The sequence below is a fragment of the Panthera onca genome, chromosome D3 (assembly GCF_046562875.1).
Source record: "Panthera onca isolate mPanOnc1 chromosome D3, mPanOnc1 haplotype 2, whole genome shotgun sequence".
Lineage (NCBI taxonomy): Eukaryota > Metazoa > Chordata > Mammalia > Carnivora > Felidae > Panthera > Panthera onca.
Genome location: NC_138350.1, coordinates 796717 through 824309, shown reverse-complemented (window position 1 = coordinate 824309; position 27593 = coordinate 796717). Strand labels below are relative to the sequence as shown.

The following is a 27593-nucleotide window of genomic DNA, read 5'->3' as shown; positions in this document are numbered from 1 at the left end:
GTGTCAGCTCCACGCAGCATCGCTGTGGCCTCCGTGGGGGAGTGGGGGCCCCCGACTCACAGTTCACCCCGCGGGCCTCACCACCTCCCTGGGAAGACCCACCGAAAACGTCGGTTGCAGGCGGAGAGGCCCCCGTGGCCAGCTCTGGCCACGCTGGACGGCTGGGGTACAGCGGGAGGGGGCCCACGGAGGGCGTCCACGGAGGGCGTCCACGGAGGACTGCCCGGGGTCGAGACAGGCAGAGCACACGTGGCTCCTGGGTGCTCAGCATGGCCTGGGCCATGAGCGGTGCGGACGGTCGGGCTCTCCTTCATCATGTCTGCATCACAACGTCTGAGAAGCACCTGGCGGAGATCGGCGTGGGCGGGGTGGGGGGCGGGGCGGCCACTGTGTCGGCCACGCTCCCACCCGCGGCTTGGGCACTCCCGACCCCTTCAAACAGATGCTGGCCCCGAAACCAGGCCAGCCCAGCAGCCCCGAAGTGCAGGGACAGGCTGGGCCGTGGGTGGGGCTGGGGACACACCCGTCCCAGGACTGTTCAGAAGGGAGGGCTGCTCCAACGGGGTGTGGGGAAGAGGGGGTTGATTCTGGAGTGCTCAGATGTTCGTGGCCGTGACGGGCTCGTTCAGAAGGGGGCCGGTCCCGCGCCGCGTGGACGAGGCGGGTGGGGAGACCGGCCCTGATTCTGTTGCTGCGGAGGGAAAAGCCAGGCCTGTGTGTGAACCTCGCCTGCTGGTTTTCTGTGTCTGATGACGTGACTCCTGGGCCTCGCTGTCCTCAGGGTGGAGGGACCGTCCTCCTGGACTAGCCGATTCCCAGGGGCAGCAGACGGCCTGCCCGAGGGGCTCCCTTGGCGTGCAAACCACCCGGCCCAGGACAGCCTCCGGCCCAGCCTCCTCCACCCTGGCCTCCTGGCCCCGAATGCCCCCCGTGGCCTGGCTGCCCCACCTCTGGGCCCCCGAGGAACACCCTCTCCTCAGAGGCAGCCGGGCCCTGACCTGCCGGCCTTACCACACCCGACGGCCGGCAGCCGGCCGGGGGCTCAGACAGCGGGGCCTCAGGCCCGTTCCCCAGGCGGTCGCCTCACACAGGCCCCACTGTTGTCCCACAGCTGGGGTGAGGAAGGTTCCAGCCTCTTGCAAAGTCAGAGTGTGCTGCTTTGAGGGTGAAGACGCGGGCCGTGGAGGGGCCCTCCCCCGGGGCGTCCTCGCCTGGCTCTCTGGTCCAGCCCACGAGAAGCACACTCGGGAGAAAATGCTGCACAGACGCCCTGGGCCTTGCAGGCCCGACGGGGCCCACGTCTTCCAGCCACTTTGGCAGAACAGAGGTAACGAGGTTTCATCCGCGACCTGCCCAGGGTCCTCATCTCTTACTCGCGGGATTTGCGGGTGGCACAGCACAGGCTTCCAGGGACAAAATAATTCCTTGCTCTGGGTGGCACCACCGTGTGTGCAGACGCAGTCAGCGTCTAAATTAAGGCTCCGTGGAATGCGTTCCCGGGCTCTCCGATGTGACTTCAGGCAGGAAGGACTTTGTGAGCATGGTCCTCAGCACCCGGTGACACTGTTTCTTTAGTAGCCGCCTTGACTGAGACTGTTCGATAAGCCCACCTAAGGAGACACCCTTCCCCACCCACCTGGCCATCCCCATCCATTTGTTCACCTGCCCTCCCCTGCACCCACCCACCCACCCACCTGAACACCCATCCACCCGTCCACCCCTCCCTCCCTCCCTCCCTCCATCCGTCTGTCCATCCCTCCCTTCATCCATCCATCTACTCACCCACCTACACACTCATCCATCCATCTCTCCATCCATCCGTTCATCCATCTATCCCTCCATCCATCCATCTGTCCATCCATCCATCCACCCACCCACCCACCTGAACACCCATCCACCCGTCCACCCCTCCCTCCCTCCATCCATCCCTCCATCCCTCCATCTGTCCATCCATCCATCCATCCATCTGTCCATCCATCCCTCCATCCATCCATCTGTCCATCCATCCATCCACCCACCCACCCACCTGAACACCCATCCACCCGTCCACCCCTCCCTCCCTCCCTCCATCCATCCATTCACCCACCTATACACTCATCCATCCATCTCTCCATCCATCCGTCCATCCATCTATCCCTCCATCCATCCATCCATCCCTCCATCCCTCCATCCATCCATCTGTCCATCCATCCCTCCATCCATCCATCTGTCCATCCATCCATCCATTCACCCACCTATACACTCATCCATCCCTCCATCCATCCATCTGTCCATCCATCCATCCATCCACCCACCCACCTGAACACCCATCCACCCGTCCACCCCTCCCTCCCTCCCTCCATCCATCCATCCATCCATTCACCCACCTATACACTCATCCATCCATCTATCCCTCCATCCCTCCATCCATCCATCCCTCCATCCATCCATCTGTCCATCCCTCCATCCATCCATCCCTCCATCCATCCACCTGTCCATCCATCCATCTCTCCATCCACCCGTCCACCCCTCCCTCCCTCCCTCCCTCCATCCATCCATTCACCCACCTATACACTCATCCATCCATCTATCCCTCCATCCCTCCATCCATCCATCCCTCCATCCATCCATCTGTCCATCCCTCCATCCATCCATCCCTCCATCCATCCACCTGTCCATCCATCCATCTCTCCATCCACCCGTCCACCCCTCCCTCCCTCCCTCCCTCCATCCATCCATTCACCCACCTATACACTCATCCATCCATCTCTCCATCCATCCGTCCATCCCTCCATCCCTCCATCCATCCATCCATCCATCTGTCCATCCATCCATCCATCCATCCATCCATCCACCTGTACACCCATCCACCCACCCCTCCCTCCCTCCATCCATCCGTCCATCCATCCATCCATCCATCTCTCCATCCATCCATCCGTCCATCCATCTATCCCTCCATCCCTCCATCCATCCATCCCTCCATCCATCCATCCCTCCATCCATCCCTCCATCCATCCATCCATTCACCCACCTATACACTCATCCATCCATCTCTCCATCCTTCCATCCATCCATCCCTCCCTCCCTCCCTCCATCCATCCATCCGTCTGTCCATCCCTCCCTCCATCCATCCGTCTGTCCATCTGTCCATCCACCCATCCCTCCCTTCATCCATCCATCTACTCACCCACCTACACACTCATCCATCCATCTCTCCATCCTTCCATCCATCCACCCACACACCTATCCCTCCATCCCTCCATTCATCCATCCGTCCACCCACCCACGTGTCCGTCCATCCATCCGTCCATCCATCCACCCGTCAGTCCACCTGTCTGTCCACCCATCCCCCACCCATCCATCTGCATCAGTCTCTACAACCAGCCTGACTATCCAGGCACTATGCAGAGCTCTCTTTTTAAGACAAGGGGGTCAGAACAAGATGTCCACGCCCGGCCTCCTCGCCGAGGCCTTCAGACAGGAGGCTGGAAGCCCCAGAGGCTCACCTGAGACCCAGCCTCACAGGCCATCTCACCTGGTGCAAACCCAGCAGGTGCCCGGCCACCGTCTTCCTTTCGGGCAGCGCACAATTTCCCCCTTGAACAAGCAACCATTTGTAGTCACTCAGGAGATGACTGCACGTAGGACTTTTAGAGATTTCGCATCTGAACCTACTTTACAAGATTTACAATCAGCTCGGTGCCCCCCCCCCCCCGACCAACCCCAGCCCGGGTCCAGTGCTGCTGCCTCTCTCTTGTCCCACGAACCCCTCGCTCTGCAGGAACGATCCAGCTCCAGGAGCAGAACAGACTGGGTTTAGCTTTGGAAAGGCATCTCCCAGGGCTCAGCTGGGCTCAACGCACGCATTTCTGACAAGCAAACGTCTCTCCCTGGGACGGTCTGTGCACACACACATATGCTTTCGAACAGCTGCTTCCCCGCTCCGTTCCCTGCGTCAGACCCACAGACACTCCGAGTGGGGCTTTCGTTCCAAGCTCCTGCCGCTTGTTTCCGTGAACGTGTCGAACGCCTCAAACAAACAAGAGAGAAAAAATAGCTTCCTTCCTTCTAAACGAGTGGTTCTCAAAGTGTGGTCACAGGACCAGCAGCAGCGTCACCTGGGGCGCCCCAGAAATGCAGGTGGCCGTCCGCTCCAGACCTGACCTGTGGAGTCAGAGGCTCTGGGGCCAGCCCCGCGACCTGTACTTTAACAAGCCCTCCGGGGGGTCCCGACGTGTGCCGGGGTCCGCGGGCGGCTGCGCCAAGTGCGCGAGGCCTCTGTCCCCGCCTCCGCCCTCTGACCACCTTGCACACTTGGTGTCACCGTGTGGCCCAGAAGCCCCGTCCCTCGGACACCACCCGAGGCTGCGGCTGTGTAGCACTTCCTGTCCTCAAGCGGAGGTGAGGCTATACCTCTTAGGTGACGGCCCCCGCGCGCCAAGCCCCCTGCAGCTGGACGAAGTGATGGAGGGCTCTGGTCAATACCACGGACGTGGGACTCTTCCCTGTCCGCTCTGGACACGCGGAAATGGTGGGTAGGCTGCTTAGGAGTTAAAAGCATCCGTGGAAAACCACAGTTAGCTCCCCACCGCTCAGAAGGAGCAGAAGCCCGCCGGCCGGAGTGGGGCTGGCGCCACAGGGGCAGGACCCTGAGCCTCCCGGAGGGCCGGGGACCGGGTGTGGGGCCTGGGGCCGGGCCGGGCGCCCCAACTGTGAGCGGAAGCTGACACACCGGCTCCGACTGCCCCCCGGGATGCAGCCAGACACGGTGAGAGACGAAGCAGAGACCGGAGCCGGCGACTGTGTGACGGGGGGAGCCTTGGGACGAAACCCCAGCCACCCAGTTTTGAGCGGAGGCCTGGGGTGGGGGTGGGGGCAGGCACGCAGAAATCTGTGACTCCCGTCCAGGGACGAGTGAGCGCGAAGGTGCCGTTCCCGCGAAAGGGAGATCTCCACACAAATGTACGGAGCGCACGCGGAAAATCCGGTTCCGGAAGAGTCACCTACCAACCCAAGACGGGACTTCGGGAAAGAGAGAGAACCGGCAGGAAGGTCGTAAGCAGACGGGGAGGACTGACCGCGAGGACTGTCGGAGCCGAAGGAAGGAGGGAGAGCGTCCATCGGGAGAGGAGAGGAGGTTACGAGTTACGGCCAACGGTCACAGAACAGCCACGTGTGAGAAGCGGAACGCGCAGAGACACGACACGCGCTCGCGGAGATGAGAAACCACAGCTACGGAAGTGGCCTGGGTCGCCGTCTGGACACGGCCGGAGACACTGGTCCCTCACGGGGACGTGACTGAGCGGGGCACCCAGGAGGCGCGGCCCAGCGGCGAAGGGACGGGAAGTGGGGGGGCCTGTGCGCGCCCGGCAGCACCCCGACGTGGGGGGGAGGCCTTCCCGCCAGCGGTCAAGGGTGGAGGCGTGGGGGGGCGGGTGAGGAGCCGCGGTCTGCTGTGTGAAAACAAAACAAGAAAGATGACGAAGATCCATCCCTCAGGGATTCAAGCCTTTGCTGTGGAAACGTGTCAGAAGCAGCTGCGGTCAGACAGCTTCTCGGACGGGCCAGAGACGAAGGGGGACAGGCGTGCTCACGAACGTCCTGTCTGCGAGGGGCCGCGTCTGCATCACACGGTGCAGGTTAAGACCAGCTGGAAGACCAGGAACGGCGTGGAAAAAACGGGCAGCGGCCGAGCGTTCGTGCTCGTTAGCAACTGAAAAGACGCAAAGTCAGTCAACACAGACGCTCCCTCCGTGTCTGCCTCGTTTGCCACAGGTAAAAATCACTCACTCAGGTCCCGGGGCCCCGTAAGCCCCGGGCAGCCGTCTCTCGCACGCACCGCTGGTGAGAGGTCACACGCAGACACACGCACTCGCACGCACACATGCGCACACAGAGCAGCGGGGCGCAGGCAGGGAGATCTGGCAAGTTCTACAAAAGCCACAGAAACACGAAGTCCGTCTGGCTCAGCAAGTCCACCTCTAGACAGCCCTCCGGAGGAAACCGCGACCGGAAGGCGCACACGGGGACACGGACCAGCGTGCGGCACAGAGCGGCGAGCCGGCGGACGGGGGCGTGAAGCCCGGTGGGCGCCGTCCTGACCCGCGGCCGCAGAGGACGGCCCCGGGGACGCCCCCCGCTAGTGCAAGGCACGGGGCCACGTCACGGGTGTGCGAGGGCACGTGGGGACGATGCTCCCACGTGTGCGACGCGGCTCCGACGAGAATCACCCGGGCTGCGGTCCGGTTTGCCCACCCCGGCGTTTTCTCTGATAAAAGCTGCTTTTACGCAGGAGAGGAGAGGGTGTTCCGAAACGCCTGCACAAACACGGGCGCTCACTGCCTGTCTGTTGTGTCAGGCACAAAGCCCCCCGGCCCTGAGTTAGGGTCACATCACGCCTGTGACAAATGGGGAAACTGAGGCTCGGAGAGAGGCCTGGCCAACGCACACGAGTCTCGAGGGGTCTTCCAGAGACCCCATGTGAGCAGTGGGGCTTTTCCACAAACATGTTCAAGAGGACAGGGGCGTCCCCCCGCCTGGAGGCCTGCTTCCTCCGTCCAGGGGGACCTTGCCCTGTGGGCTGCTGGGCATTGGGGGTGCGTCCCCCCATGACCACTACCTTGTCAGGCAGACCCGCCCACTTGTAACTAGGAGAAGCCCTTCCTGAAGGCGGCGGGACGGGGACCTCACTGCCCGCCCTCCCCTCTGCCCACCCCCTGCCCTCCCCTCTGCCCGCTGCCCCCTGGGGAAGGTCTAGGACCGGCCCGGAGACACCCTGCAGCCCTGTGACGCCTGACGGCAGGGCCCCCTGCCCCGAGCGTGGACGGCGTGGGCACACCTCCCTGGCGCCCTCTGCGGGGAGACACAGGAGCTCAGATAAATGCCCCGTGGGAAGACGTGGGGACACCCGCCCCCCCCAGCCCCCAGACGGTTAACGCCGCCGCACCCCTCAAAGGGCCGGGCTTTGAAGGCGCACTGACAGCCCCCAGGGCTGAGGGGGCTTTCCTGTAACACCCTGGAGAAGTGGCGAGTCTGAGAGTTTCAAAACAGCGAAGCAAACGATTTCCGATTTCTGTTCCGCGGGAGGCTTGCCCAGCCCAGACCCAGGCCGCTGGATTCTGTCTTGACCTTTATTAACCAGATGGACACGAAGGATTCATTTCCCCCTAATGGGCTCTCGCACTCTCCTCGTTAGCGGAAGAGCAGTCGGCATTTTTACAGTCACAGAAATATACCTTGGCCCCGGGACCCCAGAATTACTCCTCTAAGCGGGCGGAACCGATGACACGTGCTGCACGGCCTCCCGTGCCAAGGACAGATCGGAAACAGCCGCGGCTGTGAGGTCCACCTGTGCGGGAAAGGCAGCAGAAAGGCCACGGGGCCACGGGGCCGCCTGTGGTCTCTGCCACGAGAGCCATGCTCCCGCCCCAGGGCCTTTGCACTTGCTGCCCCTCGGCTGGGAATGCCCTTCCCCGTAGCCGCACGGCTCGCTTCCTCTCCGCCTTTACGCCCGCTCGGACGTGGCCTCCCTTCCCTGATTGTCCCGTATAAAATGACAAGCCCCCATCCCTTCCCCGTGCATGGTTTTCTATGGGTGCCACACGCGTCCCCGTTTAAGACCCGTGCGTGCTCTGTCCCCTGCGGAGCCCCCAGCATCTAGCGCGGCGTGGCAGACACCCGCGAGAAGTTGCTCAACAAACGAAGCGCTTGCTTTCTCTGCCGTGCCCCCCACCCCGGGCTCCAGCGTCTAGCACGTCACAGGGAGGCCCGCCCTCCCCTCCCCTCCCCTCCCCTCCCCTCCCGGGGGCCTCCTGTGCCCACTCTACAGACGCACCGGCACTTACACTGGGTTGCGCACAGCAGGGAACGAGGCAGCCGCGGCCCCTGACTATTCCAGCGGGTCGGGGAGCGGGAGGCATCGGTGGGAGGCGGTGGGCAGAGCCAGATCGTGTGAGGAAGAAAGCACCGTGGGGCTGAGACCAGGGTCCAGAAGCGGCAGGGGCCGGAAGGACTCCCCGCAGAGAGGGGCCAGCCTGGCTCGGCCACGGAAGGGGAGGGTGGGTGGGGGCACGTGGGGAGGGGTGCTGAGGGTCACGGGAGGGAGTTTGGGCTCGGCCCTCAGGGTGAGGGGGGGCCCCGGGGCTCCCTGGGCTTCTGAATGGAGCGGATAAGAAGGGGGACGGGGCGAGGCCAGGTCGGATGCGGGGCGCCAGGCAGCTGCCACAGACCCCCCCCCGCCCTCGGGCCGCCAGCACCTCCACGGGGACAGACCTCCCCCTCCCCTCAGCCGTCAGCACCTCTGCAGGCACAGACCGCCCCAGCCGCCAGCCTGCCCACGGTGGACGTCTGCTCTGGGGATACGGACGGAGGGCACCTGGTCACCCTGCGCCGGTCTCTGGCCCACGGTGGGTGGGTTTGTGGGGAGACCCTGCTCTGAGGTCCGGGACCGGCAGGCCCCCGGCCGGCGGCAGGGGTAGGCGCAGGCGTAGGGCGTGACCCTGGCCCCCACCACCGGGCCTCCCCGCCGGCCCCCTTTCACGTTCCGTCCTCCCCTCTCGTGTTCCCAGTGCCCCTCATCTTGCCGGGGCGTCTCTGCGTCCTGGCAAGCTACCTGAACCCCGTCGGCGACGAAAGTAACAACACGGATAAACGTGCGCGTCCACACTGGTGCCTGCCGCGCACCTGCACCCCGATCTACGCCCGTAGTTACCTCGTCCCCTCCCGCAGCGGACCGCACCCCCCCTCCCGCCCCCGCGTCTGCCCGAGTCCTCCCCGCACGGGCGGGACCCTGCCCAGCCCCCCCTTTACAGAGCGGACACCGGGGACGTTGGGGTCCCAGCCGCGGCCACGGGGCCAGGGGGCCAAGCACAGAGGCTTCCTCCATCGCCACAGAGGCTCCTGTCTTCCTGCCACGGTAACGCCCCCCTGCGACGCCCTGTGGGCGTCACCACCAGTGAGAAGCCACCCAGGTGAGACCGTGCCCGTCCCTCCTCCGCCCTCTGACCGTCAAAACCAGCAGTGGCTGCTGGCGGTTTCGGGGGGGCATGTCTCGCCCACGGGACCGGGGGTCTCCCAGGCTCCACCACCCCCCGCGTCCTTGTGTTTACCAAGCCCGCGCCCCGCTTCTGGATGCCCCCTCCCTGCGGGCGCTCACCACACGGGCCCAACACGCCCTCCGGCCTCTGCGGGGTGACCTGTTCCCGGCCGGGCGTCCCCGTGCCCTGGCCACCATGCTGTGTGGTGCTCTGTCCTCTGGGACAGTCCCCTCACGGGACTCTCCTCCTTTCCTGTTCTCTGACCTGCCCGATTCCCAGGGGGGACATCCCGTGCTGGCGTCCGAGACCCCGTGCGGTGACATCCAGGGACAGTGCTTCCCGCCCTCGTGCCGAGTTCTTGCTCAGACGGGCCGGGCTCCCGGGGGCCACCGTCCATGCAGAACCTGGCTCCTGGCCTCTGGGGACCCCAGCCTCAGGAGAACGCAGTCGCACTGCTGGGGGGAACCGGGCCTGCCCCCCCCCCCGCCCCCCATCTCTCTGGGGGTATGGTTGTCTGCCCTCCCCGGCCCCTGTGGGCCCCTGAGCCTGTTTGTCCACCCAACCCAACCAGCCCCGCCGAAGCCAGGGTCCAGCTCCTGCCCGGGCCTCCTCCGGCCTCAGGCTGACATCCTCTGCCTGCCCCACTGGGCTTGTGGGGCTCCCCTCTGCCCCCGGGAGGACCCCGGAGGGACTGCTCTGAGCCTGGGGGTCCTCAAGGCTGCGGGAAGCCTCTCCCTGAACCAGACTCGGGAATCGTGTGCAAAGTTTGGGGTCCGTTGATCGGCACAGCTGAGAACAGTCAAAGGCGGAAAAACCCGCCGCCACATTAACCTCCGGGTTCCGTTCTTAACACGTGTGACTGAAGGTCGAGTGTACGTTTCTTATTCCAAACTGGACCGTGTCAGGGAATTAAATACAGACGCAAACGATCCCGAAATGCTTCAGAGAACTTGAGATTTGGTGTAAGTTTAATTTATTAGATACACTAGCGTTTTTTAAGCACCTGGGGGAATTTCCGCTGTGGTATCAGGCATTCCAGGCGCTTAAAGGGAAAAGTAAATACGTTATATTTATAAGTGTCATTTTAAAAGGTTCAAGGGAATTTAATTAACTAAAGGCAGAGAGGGAACTGATTGTTGTTTAATGGCATTCAATCTGTTCAACCCGAGTTAATCAAACATTAATCAAAGAAAACAGGGAGGTGAGTGTTCTCTCTAATCTCAATCGATTAGACTTATAACCATAATGATACGAGCCCCCAGGTTTAACTTAAAAGCTTAAGGCAAATAGGTTTTGAAAAGTATAATTTCAATAAACCGTGTAGAAAATTTTTAAAACTCGCCTGAAATCATCCCCGTGAATAAAGGCTCCACAGGTAAAAGTAAACAACCCAGAATCCCAAACCAACCAGAGCTCAGCTCAGCCCAGCTACCGAGCCCGCCGAGCCCCCGCCGGGACATCCCGGCCCTGCTCCTGGGCGCGGGGTGCCCGGCAGAGCGGGGGACACGTATGCAGGCGCGCCAGGCGGGCTCGGGGCCCCAAAGCGGCAGGCCGGCCGGGGGCCGGTTCCCAGAGCAGGCGCCCTGGGCAAGCAGCGTCCGCAGCCCCGAGAATGTGCTGGAAATGCAGATTCCTGGGCCCCGTCTCGCCCTGTGGAGTCCAAATCCCTGGGGTGGAGCCCAGGGGTCTGTGTTTCAAGGAAACCTCTAGAAGATTCAGGTCGGAAAACCGCAGCCTGGGAACCTGGCCCTGCCCTCGGCCCGCCAGCCGGGCGAGCTCCCAGACAGAAGTTTACGGAAGCGCGGCCAGTGGGGCTGTGACTTCAGGGTGCCATTCAGTGAGCCCCGAGGCGGGGTCCCACCCGAGAGGACCCCATTGCCGAGCCACCTGAGCGGAAGCACTCCACGGCTCGGACCCAGGGCCACGGGAGCCAGAAACCCCGCAGGAAGGTGGAGGCGCACGTGTCACGGGCAGGGAGGGCCGGGGACGGAACCCCAGGTGCGTGTGGGCCACGGGGGAGCAGAGGCCGGGTCACGACCGGGCAGCTGGCACTCGGGGCCCAAACCCCGCACCCCGGCAGCGGGCTGGCTGTCAGGAGTGGCCCTGGAAAGCCGGCCCAGCCCCGCCGGGAGCAAAGCCCTGCACGTCAGCCTTCGAACGCGCCCTCTGCTCCGAATCAAAACCCAATTTTATTTTATTTTTTTCAGACTAAAACGAGGTGCTGGACAACTGTTTCCCCACCGAACTTTTAAAAAGCCAACACAGCAGGGAAGCCGCTTTGGCAGAGGAGGCCACGGCCCCACGAGGGCCCAGGGGTGGGGCGGGGCCGGCCTCTGAGAACCCCCCACTCCAGGCCACCACCCTGCCCGCCCACGGCCCCTCCACCCTCCCAGCTGCTCAGGCCCGAGGGCTAGTGGGAGACCGTTTCAGAGCCCCCGCCCCCAGCAAGCCCTGCGTGCGCTCCCCCGAGAACGTCCCCGGACGACACAGGATCTCGCCGTCCCCTCCCCGGTCCAAGCCTCACCCCCCTGCGTTATCCCAGAAGCCCTGGCCTCCCTGCTCCGGCCCTCACTCGCTCCACCCCCGAGTCGCAGGGGTCAGGGGAATCCCTGAAACGTGGAAGCCAAGCCTCTACCCAGAGCCTCCCGTGCCTCTGGGCTCCCTCAGAGCAGAAGCCAGGCTGCTCTCCCTCCCCCGCCGCCCCTCGGCTGCACGTGTCGCATCCGGAGCACATCAGGCACGACCCTGCCCCAGGGCCTTTGCATCTGCCGTGCCCTCTGCTTGGAACACCCCTTCCCCTGATCATCCGCAGCTGCCTCACGGCACCAAGAGGTCTTTCCATAGACATCCCTTCTGACGGGGGCGAGGGGTGGGTTCCTGACTGATGTCTTTAAAACTGCCCCCTCCCTTGCACTCCTACCCCCTCCCCTGCTCTCCTGCCCTTGCCCTGCAACTCCTGCCCCCTTCCCTGCTCTCCTGCCCCTCCCCTGCAACTACTGCCCCCACCCCTGCTCTCCTGACCCTCCTCTGCTCTCCTGCCCCTCCCCTGCACTCCTGCCCCCCTCCTGCTCTCTTGCCCCTCCCCTGCACTCCTGCCCCCACCCCTGCTCTCTTGACCCTCCCCTGCTCTCCTACCCCTCCCCTGCACTCCTATCCCCTCCCCTGCAACTCCTGCCCCTCCCCTGCTCTCCTGCCCCTCCCCTGCAACTTCTGCCCCTCCCCTGCACTCCTACCCCCTCCCCCGCTCTCCTGACCCTCCCCTGCACTCCTGCCCCCTCTCCTGCTCTCCAGACCCTCCCCTGCACTCCTGACCCTCCCCTGCTCTCCTGACCCTCCCCTGCAACTCCTGCCCCTCCCCTGCACTCCTACCCCCTCCCCTGCTCTTCTGCCCCCTCCCCTGCAACTCCTGCCCCTCCCCTGCACTCCTGCTCCCTTCCCTGCTCTCCTTCTCCTGCCCCTCCCCTGCTCTCCTACCCCCTCCCCTGCTCTCCTGCCCCCACCCCTGCTCTCCTGCCCCTCCCCTGCAACTCCTGCCCCCCTCCTGCTCTCCTGCCCCTCCCCTGTACTCCTGCCCCCTTCCCTGCTCTCCTGCCCCTCCCCTGCAACTCCTGCCCCCATCCCTGCTCTCCTGACCCTCCTCTGCTCTCCTGCCCCTCCCCTGCAACTCCTGCCCCCCTCCTGCTCTCCTGCCCCTCCCCTGCACTCCTGCCCCCTTCCCTGCTCTCCTGCCCCTCCCCTGCAACTCCTGCCCCTCCCCTGCACTCCTGCCCCTCCCCTGCACTACTGTCCCTCCCTGCACTCTTACCCCCCCATGCTCTCCTGCCCCTCCCCTGCACTCCTGCCCCTTCCTGCACTCCTACCCCCTCCCCTGCTCTCCTGCCCCTCCCCTGCAACTCCTACCCCCCTCCTGCTCTCCTGCCCCTCCCCTGCACTCCTGCCCCCTTCCCTGCTCTCCTGACCCTCCCCTGCTCTCCTGACCCTCCCCTGCACTCCTGCCCCCTTCCCTGCTCTCCTGCCCCTCCCCTGCAACTCCTGCCCCCACCCCTGCTCTCCTGCCCCTCCCCTGCTCTCCTGCCCCTCCCCTGCACTCCTATCCCCTCCCCTGCAACTCCTGCCCCTCCCCTGCTCTCCTGCCCCTCCCCTGCAACTCCTGCCCCTCCCCTGCACTCCTACCCCCTCCCCCGCTCTCTTGACCCTCCCCTGCTCTCCTGACCCTCCCCTGCACTCCTGCCCCCTCTCCTGCTCTCCTGCCCCTCCCCTGCTCTCCTGCCCCTCCCCTGCAACTCCTGTCCCTCCCCTGCACTCCTACCCCCTCCCCTGCACTCCTGACCCTCCCCTGCTCTCCTGACCCTCCCCTGCACTCCTGCCCCTCCCCTGCACTCCTGCCCTTTCCTGCACTCCTGCCTCTTCCTGCACTCCTACCCGCTCCCCTGCTCTCCTGCCCCTCCCCTGCAACCCCTGCCCCCTCCCCTACACTCCTGTTTCTCCTGGCATTCCTACCCCCTCCCCTGCACTCCTGCCCCCTCCCCTGCTCTCCTCCCCCTCCCCTGCTCTCCTGCCCCTCCCCTGCAACTCCTGCCCCTCCCCTGCACTCCTGCCCCTTCCTGCACTCCTACCCCCTCCCCTGCTCTCCTGCCCCTGCCCTGCAACCCCTGCCCCCTCCCCTGCACTCCTGTTCCTCCCGGCACTCCTACCCCCTCCCCTGCACTCCTGCCCCCTCCCCTGCTCTCCTGCCCCTCCCCTGCTCTCCTGCCCCTCCTCTGCACTCCTGCCCCTCCCCTGCTCTCCTGCCCCTCCTCTGCACTCCTGCCCCTCCCTGCTTCATTTCTACCTTTGGCGCTTCTCGCCAAATGACACACTTCTCTTCTCTTCTCGCCTCCTCCCTGGAAAGTGAGCTGCAGAAAAGCAGGATCTGTTCCATCTGTTGGTTCCCTCTGGAGCTGCAGGTCTGGCATACAGCCGGCGCTCACAGCGCACGGTAAATGAGGCCCAGCTCCCTGCAGGAAACTCGGGCTCTGGGGAAGGGGCTGGGAGGGTCTCTGGCTGGGAACGCGCTGTCTGAGCACATGGGATCTCCAAAGCCACCTGCTCAGAGGCGTCGTGTTCTGGTTCTGGCCGTTCACACTCTTCCACGTCCTGCCCAGGGTGCCGTCCCCGAGGGGACGTGTGCCCCAGCCACCGACATTCCCCAAAGCACTGGACGAAGCACCCTCCCACGGAGGCTAGGTTGGCCCTCAGCTTCGGGCATCCAGGAGGGAATGAGCTCTGCTACCCCAGAGTCCCTGACCTGCAACCAAGATTCTTCCAGAACTTTCCATCAGTTCTCCAAGCTGCCAGACAAGGAAGTTTGAAAGCAGAGGGGCCACTGGGGTGCGGGGAAGAGGGTGGCAGGGCCGGGGGCGAAGCCTCACAGATCTCAGTCACTCCCCAGGGCAGCTCGGGGCCTCCCTCGGGGGCTCCGCTGCCCGTGCAGCCCCATGTCCTCCCCAGTCCCCAGGGCCTTTGCACAAACTGCCTCTACGCCCACCGGAAACAGCCATGGTGGCCTCAGGTGCCCACGACCCGCATCTGCACCCCTGCCTCCCACATCCAACCAAGACGAGCACAGAACCGTGTGCAGGGCACACAGGACAGCTCGGGGGCGGGTGTCCCGTCGTGGACACTCGGGTCCCTGTGCCGAAGGACCAGCTTCTGACGTTTCCGAGCACGCGTCAGTGCCGCACGTTCGGCGGCAACAAGTGACTCAGCAAACGAAACCAAGACGAAACACCGTCCTTTGCTGTCGCGTTCGACAGGCGCCCCGTTCCTCAGTCCCGCGCCACCGTGGGTTCTCGCGACGACTCCCGGTTCGGGGCCTTACGTCCCACGGACCCGTAACCAGCAGCGCACGGCCCGGCCAGCCCCACCGCCAGCACCCCTGCACCCCCGTTCCCAGGGCAGCCCCGGGCACCTACCCTCATGCCCAGCTCGATGTTCTCTCCACCATATACCTCCATGCCTGGGTCCAGCAGGCCGATGTCCCCAAAGTACTCCCGGTCCACCACGAACGAGCAGCCAATCATGGCGGGGGTCCTGGTGGGGGGCAGAGACGGCACGTGAGCAGGTCACAGGTGCGTAATCCTGAGCCCCTGGCTGCCCGGCAGCCAGGAGGGCCCAGGACACGGGCAGGCCCCCCATGGGCTTGTCTTTGCATCCTTCAGAGCCTAGTGAAGCACCCGGCACAGACCAAGTCCAAACGCTAATTGAAGAACGTCGATGGGTGACAGAAACCAGCACTCACCTCAGGCAAGTTAGTGCAGGGAATTTTAAAGAAACCAGTTTTCTCAGTGAGTTGTCTGGTCGCCTGAACGTCCCCAGGCTTGAGCCACTTGCCTGTCTCCTTCATCACGTTGTCCTATCTGTACGCTAGGAGTCGGGGCTGCAACAGGCAGTTGCCTAGGTTGTGCCCTGCTCCCCTCGATGGAACCTCACTGATATCAGACTCTCTCTAAATGACATACCTTGAAGTTGTAGAGTGCGCAACCTGTGCAGCTGTGGGCCACAGACTGCCATCTGTTCCATTATTTCTGTAATTACTTACAGCTACACGTTCAAAAAAACGTCAGTAAACGTTGCCTCGTCTTAAGAAACTGTGTCTGTGAAATCACGCGCCTATGTGCTAGCTGTATTTTTTCTACCCGCAACAGTGGGTCCCTGGGAAGTGGCCTCACAGGTCACGATGACACAAAGCCGTGGCGAGTAAGAGGACAGCGTCACCGTGGACAGTACCACACGTTCGGTTCTTCACGCACGCACCATTCGTTCCTTCATTCGGTCGTGAACTGAGGACACAGTGTGTGTGTTCTGGGTGGCGAGGGTAGAAAGACAAACAGAAAACGTATCTGTAACAAGAAGCAGGTCCAGATGCTGCCGGAAACCGAGACCTTCTAAGCTTTTGCTGAAGGATTTGGTCTCAAATAAAGACAAGGACGGTCTGCTGGCAGGCTGAGCGACTGTAGCCTTCTGGGCCCCAAGCGGAGCCAGCAAAGGGTTCCGGTTGTCCTCGAAGGGCCCCAGGCCGCTCTGGCGCTGGGGTGGGCCCCCCAACCCGTCCCTGCTGCTCCTGCAGGAGCACATCCCTCTTCGGCAAAAACAACACCAAAACTTGGTCTCACTCACAATTTAAAAGAAGCACTTCTGCTCAGCGACTGGGGAGTCAGAAGTCAATGCCCGTCAGTCGTCCCAGAATAACAGGGACATTAAAGAAACGATTGTCCTTTGACTTATGCAAACATTCAATCTGTCCTGTCGTTAGATTTTGGTCACAAATCTAACGGCAACGAAATTTTAATGCTGCCTTTGGCTTTTAACAGCAAGCGTGTGACGGGCCGCGCTCACCGACGTGCAGTCATTTCTCCCGTTTTCTCAACAGCCGCGGAAAATCTCAGGGCGCTCTCTGGTGAATCAAAGCGCCAAATTCCCTGCCAAGTCTATTATAGCCGGTAACGATTTGTTATCCTTGCTCAGAGTTCCAAAATAGACTTAAGATAAACTCACAAGGTGACGGGAGCAGAATCCGTGGGCGTGGAGTTTACCCGCACGCGAGATTCTGCTGTGATTACGGAACGCGGCAAGGCTCGGGATGCTCTGGCTGAGGGGCTCCCGGGTTTCGGGCGACGTCGCGGGGCGTCCTCGCATCGGGGTCGTCCTGGGGCGCGCGGTGCGTGCCCAGGGACTCCCCCGGGAGAGGTAACAGGCGTGCGAGTGCACACGTCTGCAGCAGACACACGGACACACACGGACATCCACGCCCCTGAGCCGTGAAATTCTGGAGCCCCAGACAAGGGGGGGCTGATACAATGAGGATCCCAATGCGCCCTCTGGCCTCCAGGAGACCGACAAGGGTCAAGGCGAGCCAGCGTGCCCCGGCACCTTGAACAGCACGTGCTCGCGGGCTCGGCCAGGCAACGAGCACCCGTCGCGCCGGGCACACGCTCGCTGAGCGAGCACAGGCACCTGGGAAGTGCGCCACGGGCTGCGACTGGGCGGCGACTGGGAGCCACCGTGCACGCATCTGGCGCCGAGGGCAGGCAACGTGACGCTGGGCGGTCTGTGGGGACACCGGACGCCGGGCCCTGAATCGGCGCCCTCGGAAGAGTCTGAGGCAACGGCTAGAGCGCCAGAGAGGCCCACGCGCTCCGAGAGGCGGTGGGGGGCAGTGGGGACAGCACGGGCGTGTGCAGCGAGCGCCCAGCCCGGCTTGGAGCCGCCGGCCGTGTGGCCTCACGGGGCTGCCCACCGCCCCGTGCTCAGCCTCTCTGCCCGCGCCCCTGCGGAACCCGATCCGCACGAAGCCGTGTCGCGGCCGAAAGGAGCTCGGCCTGGAGGCCGTCAGCCTGGGGGCTGGAGTGGGCTCGGGGGACGGGACGGGACCCAGTGACCGAGCCTGTGGCCGTGGGGAGCACCCAGCACCCCGGAAGCTCCTCTCCGGAGACCGGCAGAAAAGTCAGACAGGGAACGGCTGCCGTTCCTCCCGTGTAGCTAGAGAAGTGACCACGCGTGTGCGGTGACGTGCATCTGTGTGTGTCTGCACACTTGCGCGTGTGTGCATCTGTGGGCACTCATGCCAGTGAGAATGTGTGCACAGGTGTGCATGAGTGTGCAAGCATCTGTACACTCCCGTGTCTGCGTGGTTTTGTGTGCACAGGTATGTGTGCATACGGATGTGTGTGCGGGCGTGCAGGTGTGTGTGCAGCTGCGTGTGCATGTCGGGGTGCGCGTGCACGGAGGGGGTATGTGCGTGTGTGCTCCTGTGCAGGTGTGTGTACACCGTGTGCGTGCAGATGTGTGTGTGCAGCTGGGAGTGCGTACCTGTGTGCCGGTGTGTGTGTGTGTGTCTGTGTGTATAAGCGTGTGTGAGAGTGTGCTTGTGTTTGTGTGCGGGATTCGGGCCCTTGCCGCCGCACCCCTGACTGTGGGAGGGGCAGGGGGCTGCGAGTGGCCCCCCAGCCCCGCCCCAAGCTCCCTCCATGAGCTGGAAGCCGGCCGACACCCGCAGGGCCCTCGCCGTCCCCCAGACACACGGGTGGGACTCTGGACGGGTCCTGGGGACGGGAGGCCCCGCCCCGCGCAGGGGTGCAGGGGCGCAGGGGCTCAGGGCCTGGGACGCGGGCGGGCTCCAGCACCGGGGCGTGTGCACAAGTCTCCCCCAGAAACCCAAGCCTTACAATTTCCATCCCTTCTTCTCTCTCCCTCGAGCTTCGAGGGTGAGGAGCGGCAAGAAAATTCCTAAAGTAAACCCTCCGACACCAGCCCCTCGGGTGCGGAGTAAATTCCCGGCACGGCTTTTGACGTGGACGTGCGAGCTGTGTGCTTCGGAGGGGCAGTGGCTCTTCCGGCCAGGACGCGGGAGGCGACAGACCAGCCCGGACCGGCCGCCAGGCCCGTGGAAGCCAGCTCTCCGGTCCGGTCCGGTCCGCGGCGAGGGGCGCCTCCCGCAGGCAGCCGGCCGTGCGCGCTTCCCCCGGAGGGCCTGCCAAGCGGGAGGGCCCGAGGGCGTCCTCCCGGTGGGGACCGGGACGAGGCACGAAGGACCTCGAGGCTGCTCGCCTGCGCTCCGCGCCTGCGGGCCCCGAGGTTCCGTGTCCGCGTGCGCCCTCCTTCCGTGAATCTGTACTCCGGTGCGTGAGGCCAGTCGTTCCAGAACCCGGGGGACCCGCCCGACCCTCCGTCACCGACCTGAGCCAAAGGCCCTGGCCCCTGACCTCCAGAGAACATCGCCCCGAGCCCCCAGTTCAGAGCCGCTGTCCAGCACCCCCGGGAAGCCGGTCACTTCTCCTCTCCTGACGGCGCCTCCCTGGACGGTCCCGTGAGCCGCGCCACACAGCGTGGCCGCTTCCGTGTCCAGCGTCTCTGGCTCCGCCCAGGGGCCCGAAGTTCCACGGTGCCGTCACTCGTAGGACAGCTCGTCCCGTTCACTCCGGGACGCGTTCCGGCAGCTGGGCAGACGCCAGCGGGTTCACCTGTCACACCTGATGACACCTGGGGCGTTTCCGTCCCTGAGAACGACGGGGCTGCTGTATGCGTCCGCGAGAGTCTCTGCGTGGACACGGGCTCTGGTTCCTTCCCGGCGGACGGCAAGACGTGCTTTCTACCTTTGTGGAGAACCGCCAATGGCCTTCCGAGCTTTGGCCAACTCGCTCTGCCTGCAGCCTCGCGTGGGTGTCCCGCGGGCCCCGCGCCCTCCCCCGCGCCCAGCTGGCGCCTCTTCTCACTCCGGTTCCTTGGCTTCCCTCCTGACCCCCCGACGGGGTGAGCGTGCTGGCCACACCCATCTCCGTTTGTGGAGAATCTGTTTAAAGCTTCACCTGGAGTTTGACCTCGGGCGTCCAAAGCTCTCAGGTGGTGCTAGGCAGGAGCCAAGTTCGACAAGACACCGTCTGGCCAGAAAATCCCGCTTCGGTGCAGCCCAGGGGGTCCAGGGGCTGCCGGACCTGGGGTCTCTGAGCCCTGAAATGCGAAACGCTAGGCCCCTCTTCTGCTCCTAGCTGGGGAACGCCTAGTGCGTTGCGAACGAAGAAAAGTAACTTTCAAGCCGCTCTTCCTGGCTCCCGGCCCGTCGGTCGGCTTCTGGTCGCTCGGATGGCTCTGCGCCCGGTTTTGACGGCAAAGGCTCCAGAGCCCCAGCTCCTGCTCCTTCCAGCTCCCAGGAGCGTCGAGGGCCTGTCTCTGAGAAGCGGCCGTGGGGACAGAGCCGGGCCCCAGGCCCTGAGGGGACTGCTGCTCCGCGTCCGGGGACCCCTCGTACGGGGCGCCCCTCCGTGCTGGCGGTGCTGTTTTCCTCAAGTCACGGAGGTCGGGGCTCGGGCCGAGCTGTCCATCCCTGCTGTCCGCTGACTTCACTGCTGGACGTCCAGGCCGTGCGGGGGCCTGATTTAGCGCCCGTGGCTCTTTGCCAGCAGGGGGTGGGGGCCCGGAAGCCCCACAAGACCCTCCCGAGGGAGAGAGAGCTTCCGAAGGCACAATGACACGTGGTCTCGGCCACTCCCACGCACAGTGACCCGTTTCAGCAGGATTTCGGCAGGGACGCGCCAGCTCGGACAGACAGGAAGAGGGACGGTTCCCAGCCCCTGAAATCTCAGACCCCTGTGGGAGGTCTGCAGAGGCTCCGGGGGGTCAGCGGGTCCTGAGATGGACATTCGTCCCAGGGAACAGGCCCCACGGCTGCGTCCCCAGGACCTGGTCACGGAGCGCGGATTCCCAGGGGCTCAGCACCCCGCAGCCGATGCTGCAAACATGAGCCAGCGCGAGCAGGTGGCGGAGGGCCTGGGGGTGATGGGGAGCGAGGGACTGGGGCCTCTGGAGGCCCACGCCTGTCTACACGGGGCCCCATCCCGGCCGCGGCCAATGGTCGCCTCGCGAGAGTGTGAGCCTTCCCACCTGCCAAAGGGTGTTGGATTTGTGTATCTTGTGCAAAAATCTCTCTGCCTTCACGTCTGGGAGCCGACCTGAATACGTGCATGCATTTGAGGACAACTGTGGGCTCTCCGTCTGAAGCCCTGTCTGCAGAAACCGGTGACTTCTGCGCAGCCACGCTGCCCGGCTCCTCCTGTGTCCCTCCAGGCTTCTCGGTCCCTGGTGCCCCGTCCCCTGTCCGTGTCTGCTTCTCCCCCACGGGATCCTCCTCTCTGCTCGTCTGCTCGGTCTCCCTCCTTCTGTCCCCACCCGACCCGGTCGCCACTCAGGCCACATGCCGGGGGTCAGCCCCCAGGCCCCCGAGTCCCGCCCAGAGCACCGGCCCCCGGCAGCCCCCGCACCCCCCGCGCCCCGGCCCCGGCTCACCTGATGGGCGCCGCCTCGTCGCCGCGGTCCAGCCAGTCCTGGGGGGGGATGATGTACATGCACCAGAGGCCCCAGTTGTAGCCGTGGGCCGCGCTGGCATACTGCTGTACCTCGAACGTGTCGTACTTGATGTTGTCGATGGCGGGCAGGACGATGCGCCGGCGGTCCTCCTGGATCCGCGTGAGCGCGGGCTCGGCCCTGCGGGGGGGAGCCACACGCCTGTGAGGAGAGGCGTGGGGGCGAGGACCCCACCCTGTGCCCCAACGAGGGGCCCGCCGCCCACAGGCAGGGTGACATCAGGTGACCGCCGGCCCACGGAGTGCAGGTGCCACGGATTCCCCGCCACAAGTCTGGGGGGGGGGGGGGCGGCCGCGGACGTGCCCCGCCTGGGGTCCTGGCCTCCCCTTCCCGGGCTGCCCACAGCCAAGGACTGACACCAAGGACATAAAACCATCTGGGCCCGGGATGCGACACCCCTGAAGGGCAGGCCTGGCTCCAGAGCCCCTGCAGGTCGGCTGGGCCGGCCACTGGCCAGCCTTGCAGCTCAGCCACGCCCTCCACAGAACCCCACTCCCCGCCCTCCTTCCCTGCTCTTGTGGAAGATACATTCTCTCACAAACATGAACTGGAGGACCGAGGAAGGGCCGTGCCCTGTTCTAACAACGGAATACATTCATAAGCTTAGAAATAAATCCACGCCTCAGGGAACTTACGTTGGAGGGGACCAGAGAGGTTACCGGGTACTTTAATGCAGTGCACAACCTACACAACAGCATGTGGCAGCCCCGACGGGGTCGGGGGCCAGGCATCAACATAGAAGTTAACGTATGTTAGAAGGTGACAGGTATCGCGTGGGAAGGACAGCAAGGCAAGGGTAACTTGGGGTTGCAGTTTTAAATAGGCGTCTGCGTAGGTTGCCCTGGGCAACGACCAGAAGGAGGTGGGCAGCCGGTGGGTGCCAGGGGGATGGGCGAGGACACAGCCAGCACGGGAGCCCTGGGACGTGCGCCTGGGGAGCAGGCAGGTGGCTGGACTGGAGAAGTGGGGGCAGCGTATGCGGCGAACCCAGAGAGCGGGGCACCAGGGGCGCTCGGGCGACCTCTCTGGGCTGCAGACTCTGTGCCGCGATCCCCGCGGAAGCAGGCTTCCCCCTTGGAGGTGGCCCATCCCCGCGAGGATGAGACGCCACCAGAGCCCAGCCTCTGCGCCGGAGTCCAGCTGTGGTCGTGGGCCACCTGCTGCTGGGGGACCAGGGCTGGTGCCGTCGGGGGGGACAGGAGGGCCCGGGGTGAGTCGCCTGGTCCCACCTGGTGACAGGTGCCGTGTGGCCTTCTTCCCACCCTTCTGATCGAGAGCCGGGTATTCAGCTGTCTTTCGGCTTTGCGAGGAGGACTAATTAATTAGTGTCAGCAAAGTGCCTCAGAGAAGCAAAGCCCTCTGCAAATGTCACGTCTGCTAACAAGGCAGGATCTGTGTGGAGGCGACCGTGGCGGGGAGGGCGGGCGGGGGGGGGGGGGGACCATTTGCAGATGGATAGCTGGGTTTTGGGTTGTGGAAGTTAAAGTCACACTGGTTTAAAGTTGCGTCTGATGTGACAGCTCCTGGCTCTCCCAAATGGCTCCTTGGGGGAGCTTGCGATGTAGCGGAGGGAGGAATGGCCACCGAGGACGGCTGTGCAGTGCACAACCCACACAGCACTGGGGAGCGGGCCTGGGTCGGGGGGGGGGGGGGGAAGAGGATAATCCGTAATTAACGGCAGAAGGTGATTACACGTGGTGGGAGGAGGGCTGCCTCATGAGGGTGGGAGAGCAGAGAGACGCGGGGGCCAGGAGACTAAGTCCAGCAGAAGAGACTTACGTCTCTGTGAAACGTGCAGGGTCAGAACCAACCCTTGCCACAAACGCGCGGTCCTGGGGCAGCTGGGATGCTCCTGGAGAGGGGAAGGAAGAAGGTTCCATGGCCCGCGGGACGCCGAGCCCCTGCTGGAGCCAGCTGCTGCTGGCAGGAAAGCACGAGCTCGGAGACCCCGGGGCGCGAGGCCCTCCCAGACAGCTGGGGCCCCGGGGAGCACGCACAGCAGGGCTTGTGCAGCTGAACCGCACAGGCTCAGGACTTCATCCACCCCGCCGTCCTCAATCGGCACATCCCCGCGTTTCCCTCCCGTGGGATCCCGGCGAATGTCTTACGTTGGCTTCGCGAAGCTTAAAAATATGCACCGGGAGATTTGATATAAAAATCGTGAATTTTACGGGGCGTCTGGGTGGCTCAGTCAGCAAAGCGTCCGACTGTTGATTTTGGCCCAGGTCATGATCTCACGGCTCACGAGTTCGAGCCCCACGTCGGGCTCTGTGCTGAGAGCTCAGAGCCTTCTTGGGATTCTCTCTCTCCCTCGCTCTCTGCCCCTCGCCTGCTCGCGTGCGTGCTCTGTCTCTGTCTCTCTCTCACACACAAAATAAGTAAATAAAATAAACTTAAAAAAGAATCCTGAGTTTTACTTTGTATTGAAATGGGCACGCTGGCCACCCTGGGCTGACTTTTCCCTGCGGCTCAGCACCCCCCCATCCCCCATCCCCCCTCCCCCGGCTCAGTGAAGGACCCACCCGCTACGGTTTAACCTAAGGGTCTTGAGAGCAGAGCATCCTGCATGACGAGGGTGGCCCTAAATCCAATGACAGGGGCCCGCCTGTGAGACAGAATAGAGACACACGCTAGGTATGAGGACAGAAGAGGCCAGAGGACGAGGCGGGACCCTCCCCGGGTGCCTCCTGGCGGTGAGACACCTTGTGTCCCAGGATTTGGAGTCGTGTCTGCTGTTTGAGCTGCCCGGGGGGTTGCGGTCACTGTTCGGCAGCCCCAGGACACTGACACTTGGGGTCGGCCCTCCCTCTGCCCGTGGGCCACTCCCGACACACACACCCCGTCGTCTAGAGCGTCCCCTCGCCTCCCAGGCAAGCACCGATCTGATCCGGAGGGTCTGGAGTCCGTTGCCGGCAGCGGCTTCCGCAGTCCGGGCAACAATCCCCGCACCCCGGCCGCGCTCCCGGCTCCCGGTTTGAGACCAGGAGACAGGCACGCCTCCCCTGCCCCCGCCCCGCCCACGCCGTGTTGGCAAGTTGGACTTCTGACCCTGACTCTTGTTCCCTGACCTAGAACATTCCCACCTCCCAGCTACCATAAGGTCCTCGCTCATCTGCGCAGGGCCCAGCCGCCAGACGAGAAGTTAACAGCCGGCACTTTCCAGAAAACTCTCAAGCACTTCCCGCTGCTCGGCCAAGACACCCACTGTGAGGACGTTGGCGCGCCACCTGCCTCGGGTCGGCGAGGTCTGGGCCACCCCCGGGTCCCCCCTGGCTGTGGATAATTCGCGGGACAACTGACGCCATTCCTAAGGCATCGCTGGACGCCTCGGAGATGGAGAAGGTGTCGGGGGCCCAGGCTCCACGCCCGGCTCGCATGGGGACCCCTGGGTCGCACCCGAACACCCTAGGCCACGCAGACCTGCCCTTTGTGCAGCTGGCCCGGAGGCCACGCTGAGCATCAGGCCTGCAGGGCAAGCACAGGCCCAGGGCCAGAGCCCGGCCCTGCCGCCGGGGTGCGGGGTGGAGGTCACACGTCTAAGTCCCTCCCTGGCCGAGTCCCCTGCAGGTGTCTGGGTTGCAGGCCCACTTCACCCCCTGCATGGTGACGAGGGGGTCCCGCGGGGGATGAGAAACTGCTCCCAACTCGTGCCCGGTGCCTTGGGCAGCTAGCCTTGGACAGCACGTGCCCACAGCAAGTGCCCCAAAGCCGTGTGTGCTCCCGGATCCGAGCCCACACCGGCGTGCTCGTGCTGTGCCATCCTGCTGGCCAGTCCCAGTCCCTTTGGGAGCGAGGTGAGGGCACGCACAGTCCTCACGTTCAAGCGTCCCGGGCCGTGTGCCCCACAGATCCCCTGGGCCGGATCTGGATGCCGGGGGCCCCCAGGCTCATCCTCCCGGGCTCCTGAAGGGAGTCCCTAAAGCCAGCGCCCCCCTGCGCCCTGCCCTCACCAGCCCGTGCCGAACTCCACGTGGGCGTCGAAGAAGCCGACCACGGGGGCCGTGGCCGCCTTCCAGCCCTGCAGCCGTGCCCGGATCAAGCCTTCCCGCCGGCTGTTGCGAACGATCTTCACCAGGCCCGGGTACCTCCTGTTGACGTACTGGTCCAGACTGGTCTTGAGCTCCACTGCAGGGACACAGAGACGCCTCATCGCACCCACACCTCGGGAGGGCTCTGAGATCGCCCCAGGTCGGCGTGGGCAGGCTGGGCCGCTGCGAGCCCCGGGCCCGTAGTTCGCTGCCGTCGAAGAAGGCCTGCCGTAGCGGGTTGTGACTCAAGGGGCTGGGGAGACCGCAGAGCCGCGAGACCCCAACCCGTGTGGCTGGCACTCCAGCAGGGGGACAATAAACAGAAGACGGCCAAACGGGACCGACTGGACAGAGGCGTGTGTCACCGGGACGGGAGGAAACAGGACTGATTCACTCAGCCGTGAGAGGGAGGAAGTCCACAGATGGACGGATGGGGGATCACGGTGTGGTCATCCACACCGTGGAATATTCAGCCACGGCCAGGGGGAAATCCTAACCCCTGCCACGACACGCATGAACCCCCAAGGACATGACACCCAGTGAAATAAGCCAGACAGAAAAGGACAAACACTGCGTGACCCCACTTCTCCAAGGCCTCCAGGGTCGCCACATTCATAGAGGCAGAGGGTGGGGTGGGGGTGCCAGGGGTGGGGGGAGTGGAGGGGGTGAGTGTTCAGTGGGGACAGGGCTCCAGGGTGGGAGACGGAACGCTCTGGAGACGGACGGGGGGGAAGGCTGCACAACAGTGTGGGTGTGCTTCCCGCCCCTGAGCTGCGCACTTGCTGTTTAGACGGTTAATTTTATGCTATGAGAGCTTCAGATCGATAAATTATTAAAAAATTGATGAAGGCACAGACAAAAACAGGAATCGACTTGAGGAAACTCCCAAAGGTAACAACCTGCAGCAGGTTAGGGCCGCTGGGAGAAGAGAAGGGGGGCTGCTGCTGGCGGCTGGGCAGGGGCCACCCCCCACGCCTGGGCCCCGAAGACACCTGTCCCCCGCATCACCGACCCTACGGGACCCCCCAGGGAGGACAACCGGTCCTTCCCGCCCCATCCTGCCCTTGGAGGGCTCTGGAGGCATCCCCCAAGCGTCCCCTCCGCAGCACAGAGGAGAGGCCACCATGATGCGCCCACGGGGACCTCAGTCTGGGGGCCGCCCGTGGCAGGCTCAGGCTTCTCGCTCTGCTCCCGCCCGGGAACCGGTGCCTGGCGGGTGTGGGAGGTGGACGGGGGCCCCCGCCCGTGAGCACCAGCCCTGCTTCTCCCCGCAGACCCTCGCTGGAGCACAGGGCCCTGCACGCACAAGGAGTGACAGGTGAACTCGGCCTGTTGGGCTTTTCTGGACAACGTCTGCGGGGAACGAACAGAGCCCCAAGTTCGAGTCCACTCAGAGCCTGGAATGGGACCTTATTTGGAAAGAGGGTCTCTGTGGATCCTGAGAAGAAACCCTCCTGGATTTGGGGTGGCCCTAACGCAAGGACAGGTGTCCTCCGAAGAGGAGAGGCCCCCAGCAGGGAGGCCACGTGAAGAACAGGCACAGGTGGGAGGGTCGCGTGAAGGGGCCCGCGGAGCCCGGAGAGGGGGCGGTGGGCAGGACGCTGGCCTGGCGCCTCCCGGGAGCGCGGCCCGAGCTCCTGCAGGCCATCGGCGAGCCTCACAGGCCCCACTCACCGCTGTCACTGTTGTCGTCCACCAGGATGACCTCCTTGAGGAGCCGCGAGGGCGTGCGGTTGACCACGCTGTGCACGGAGCGCAGGATGACAGAGAGGGCCTCGTTGACGAAGATGAAGACCACAGAGATCTGGGGCAGGTCGGCGGTGTGGGTCATCTGTCTGCACCTGCGGGAGACACGGTTCACGGGCACTGGTCAGCGTGGGGCGCGCCCCCCTGGCCGGGTCTAAATCTCACACCCAAGGGCAAGGCCGCAAGCGGGGACGCCCGGCCTCCGGAAGACGTCTGTCAAAAGGCACGTGTGCAGCTCCGAGCCTCAGCCCCGCACCGGGGTGATGCTCTGCAGGGGTGCAAACAGCCGCTGAGTTGCTGCGGACAAGGGGTCTGCAGGGACGGCCTTGTCGGGGCTGAAGGTCACAGCCTCGGCCACACATAAGGACAGAGTAGCACAAGGGGGGGCATGCACAGTTCTCCCCAGTGTCTTGTCTTGGAGGCTGGGGTGGAGTGGGGTCCCGGAGGTGGGGTGGGGTCCCGGGAGTGGGATGGGGTCCTGGGGTCCTGGGGTCCCGGAGGTGGGGTGGGGTCCCGGGGATGGGGCGGGGTCCTGGGGTCCCAGAGGTGGGGCAGGGTCCCAGGGGTGGGGTGGGGTCCTGGGGATGGGGTGGGGTCCCGGGGATGGGGTGGGGTCCCGGAGGTGGGGCGGGGTCCCGGAGGTAGGGCAGGATCCCAGGGGATGGGGCAGGATCCCGGGGGATGGGGTGCGGTCCTGGGGTCCCAGAGGTGGGGCGGGGTCCCGGGGGTGGGGCAGGGTCCCGGAGAGGGGGTGGGGTCCGGGGGGTGAGGCGGGGCCCCGGGGATGGGGCGGGGTCCCGGGAGATGGGGCGGGGTCCTGGGGTCCCGGAGGTTGGGCGGGGTCCCGGGGGTGGGGTGGGGTCCCGGAGGTGGGGCGGGGTCCCGGAGGTAGGGCAGGATCCCAGGG

The 27593-nt window shown here is 64.5% G+C and overlaps 1 protein-coding gene across 3 annotated transcripts in view; it reads right to left on the bottom strand.

Annotated features, from left to right (window-relative positions):
- The window catches only part of GALNT9 (polypeptide N-acetylgalactosaminyltransferase 9), a 107504-nt gene that overhangs the window by 15413 nt on the left and 64498 nt on the right, over window positions 1–27593 (bottom strand). For all 3 annotated transcript variants that reach the window (XM_078435979.2, XM_078435978.2, XM_078435977.2), the window contains 4 exons: window positions 26615–26781; window positions 24863–25037; window positions 20835–21032; window positions 14969–15086 (listed from right to left, as the gene is read on the bottom strand). In XM_078435979.2, coding sequence (XP_078292105.1) covers window positions 14969–15086; window positions 20835–21032; window positions 24863–25037; window positions 26615–26781 — 658 coding nt within the window. The remainder of the gene's footprint in view (window positions 1–14968; window positions 15087–20834; window positions 21033–24862; window positions 25038–26614; window positions 26782–27593) is intronic.